Source organism: Propithecus coquereli, unplaced genomic scaffold, assembly GCF_000956105.1.
Source record: "Propithecus coquereli isolate 6110/MARCELLA unplaced genomic scaffold, Pcoq_1.0 Scaffold289, whole genome shotgun sequence".
Classification (NCBI taxonomy): domain Eukaryota; kingdom Metazoa; phylum Chordata; class Mammalia; order Primates; family Indriidae; genus Propithecus; species Propithecus coquereli.
In genome coordinates, this window is record NW_012148496.1 from 678,932 (window position 1) to 680,728 (window position 1,797).

General features: G+C 34.6%; 1 protein-coding gene across 1 annotated transcript in view; it reads left to right on the forward strand.

Annotated features, from left to right (window-relative positions):
• Positions 1-82: 82 nt before the first annotated feature.
• The window catches only part of WDR47 (WD repeat domain 47), a 72,639-nt gene continuing 70,924 nt past the window's right edge, over positions 83-1,797 (forward strand). Inside the window, exon 1 of the mRNA XM_012648498.1 lies at positions 83-249. Coding sequence (XP_012503952.1) covers positions 92-249 — 158 coding nt within the window. The 5' untranslated portion in view covers positions 83-91. The remainder of the gene's footprint in view (positions 250-1,797) is intronic.

Sequence of the window (1,797 nt, forward strand, 5' to 3'; positions counted from 1 at the left end):
CTGTTATGTGTAGTTTTCAGGCAGTTAAACATAAAACAATAGGACTAACTTTTTGGTGGTGGTTGTTCTGTTTCATATTTAGGCTATCAATATGACGGCTGAAGAAACAGTGAATGTAAAAGAGGTTGAAATCATTAAGCTAATTTTGGACTTCCTGAATTCAAAGAAACTTCATATTAGTATGTTGGCCCTTGAGAAGGAAAGTGGAGTCATAAATGGCCTATTTTCAGATGATATGCTTTTCCTGAGGTATGATTTCATTAATACTGTGAGGTTTGTAGCTCCTTCAAAGAAAAGTAAAGTCTTAATAAGGCAATATATATAGTACAGATAGAACTCTATAGCCATGAAAAGTCTAAGTGTAATTTTTAGAAATGTTTATTTTTATAATGGGACATTTACAAAATGTTTTCTGTAGAATGTTTTCAGTAGAATGTTTTTAGTAGTAAGATCCAGAGGTCTGTTAACAAAACAAGAGTCACAACTCCATTGTGATTGTGGCATCATCATAAAAAATATTTGACTAAGAAATCAGAGACTCTGGAAGGATAAAGAAAATATTTCCAAAGTACTATTTTTTGGCCATAGAAATAAAATACATTCATTATAGAAAACAGAAAAATAAAGAAAACAAAAATCACATCACCACCCAGACACACTACTGATAATTTCCGTACATATTAAAAAGGAACAGCAAATCTGTTGTATTTATAGTTTAGAATCTTGTTTTATCCATTACTATCACAAGAATTCTTTGTGGGATTACAAATATACAAGGTCTCTCCAGAAAGTATCGAGCCATTGTTAATATAATGAGAACGGTTTGTGCAACATCGGTGTAACCTGGCAGCCAAGGGAGTGGACTGTAATGCGCATGTGTGAACAATGATGACTTCACGGCACTACTAGTCAGTGGGGCGCTAGATGCCACTGAGTGAGCGTGTGTACTGTGTGGCCATGGCATTCAAAGTGACTGATAAAGTAGGGCAACGAATCTGCATCAAATTTTGTGTTAAGCTTGAATATTCTTCCACAGAAACTATTCAGATGATTCAGAAGGCTTTCAAGGAGGATACAATAAGTGCAGCACAAATAAAAGTATGGCACAAATGCTTCAAAGATGGTCAAGATCCAGCGAGCCATAAAAGAAAAGAAAGGGAAAAAAAGATGGTCAAGAATTTGTTGAAAGCGATCCATGTTCTGGAAGGCCTGCAACTAGCAGAACACCTGAGAATGTTAAACGTGTATAGGTTAGGTTAAGAGATGCTGGGAGAACTGGTGAGGTCCCAAGGTGCTTACTTTGAAGGCAACAGAGATGTACAGTGTTTTTTGTATCTTATATCTTCAATAAATCTCTCTATTTTTCATATTACATGGATACTCTCTGGACAGACCTCGTATACTTTAAAATTTTCAGTTTACTTAATTTCCTAAGGTTCCCCTATTTTTAGACAATTGGTTCCAATTTTTCTTAAATAATTGCTCTACAGAGCATCTTTTATACATGAGTCTTTTTCTGTATCTTGGATTATTTCCTTAGGACAAGATTCTTAGAGGTGGAATTGCAAGGCAAAGGGAATTAATGTTTGCCAAAATGGAAAGCTAAATATATCTTAGCTTGACTTGGATGTAAAAAGAAAATCCCAAATTCACAGGCAGAAATGTATTCTATTTTTATATGATAACCAAATATCCTTGACAAGGAGTACAGATTCTTGGACAAGTGGCGTTTTTGTGACTTGGAAAACTTTAAGAAATGAAGTGTTCCTAACTCATGAAAAAGGAACTTAAAAAAAC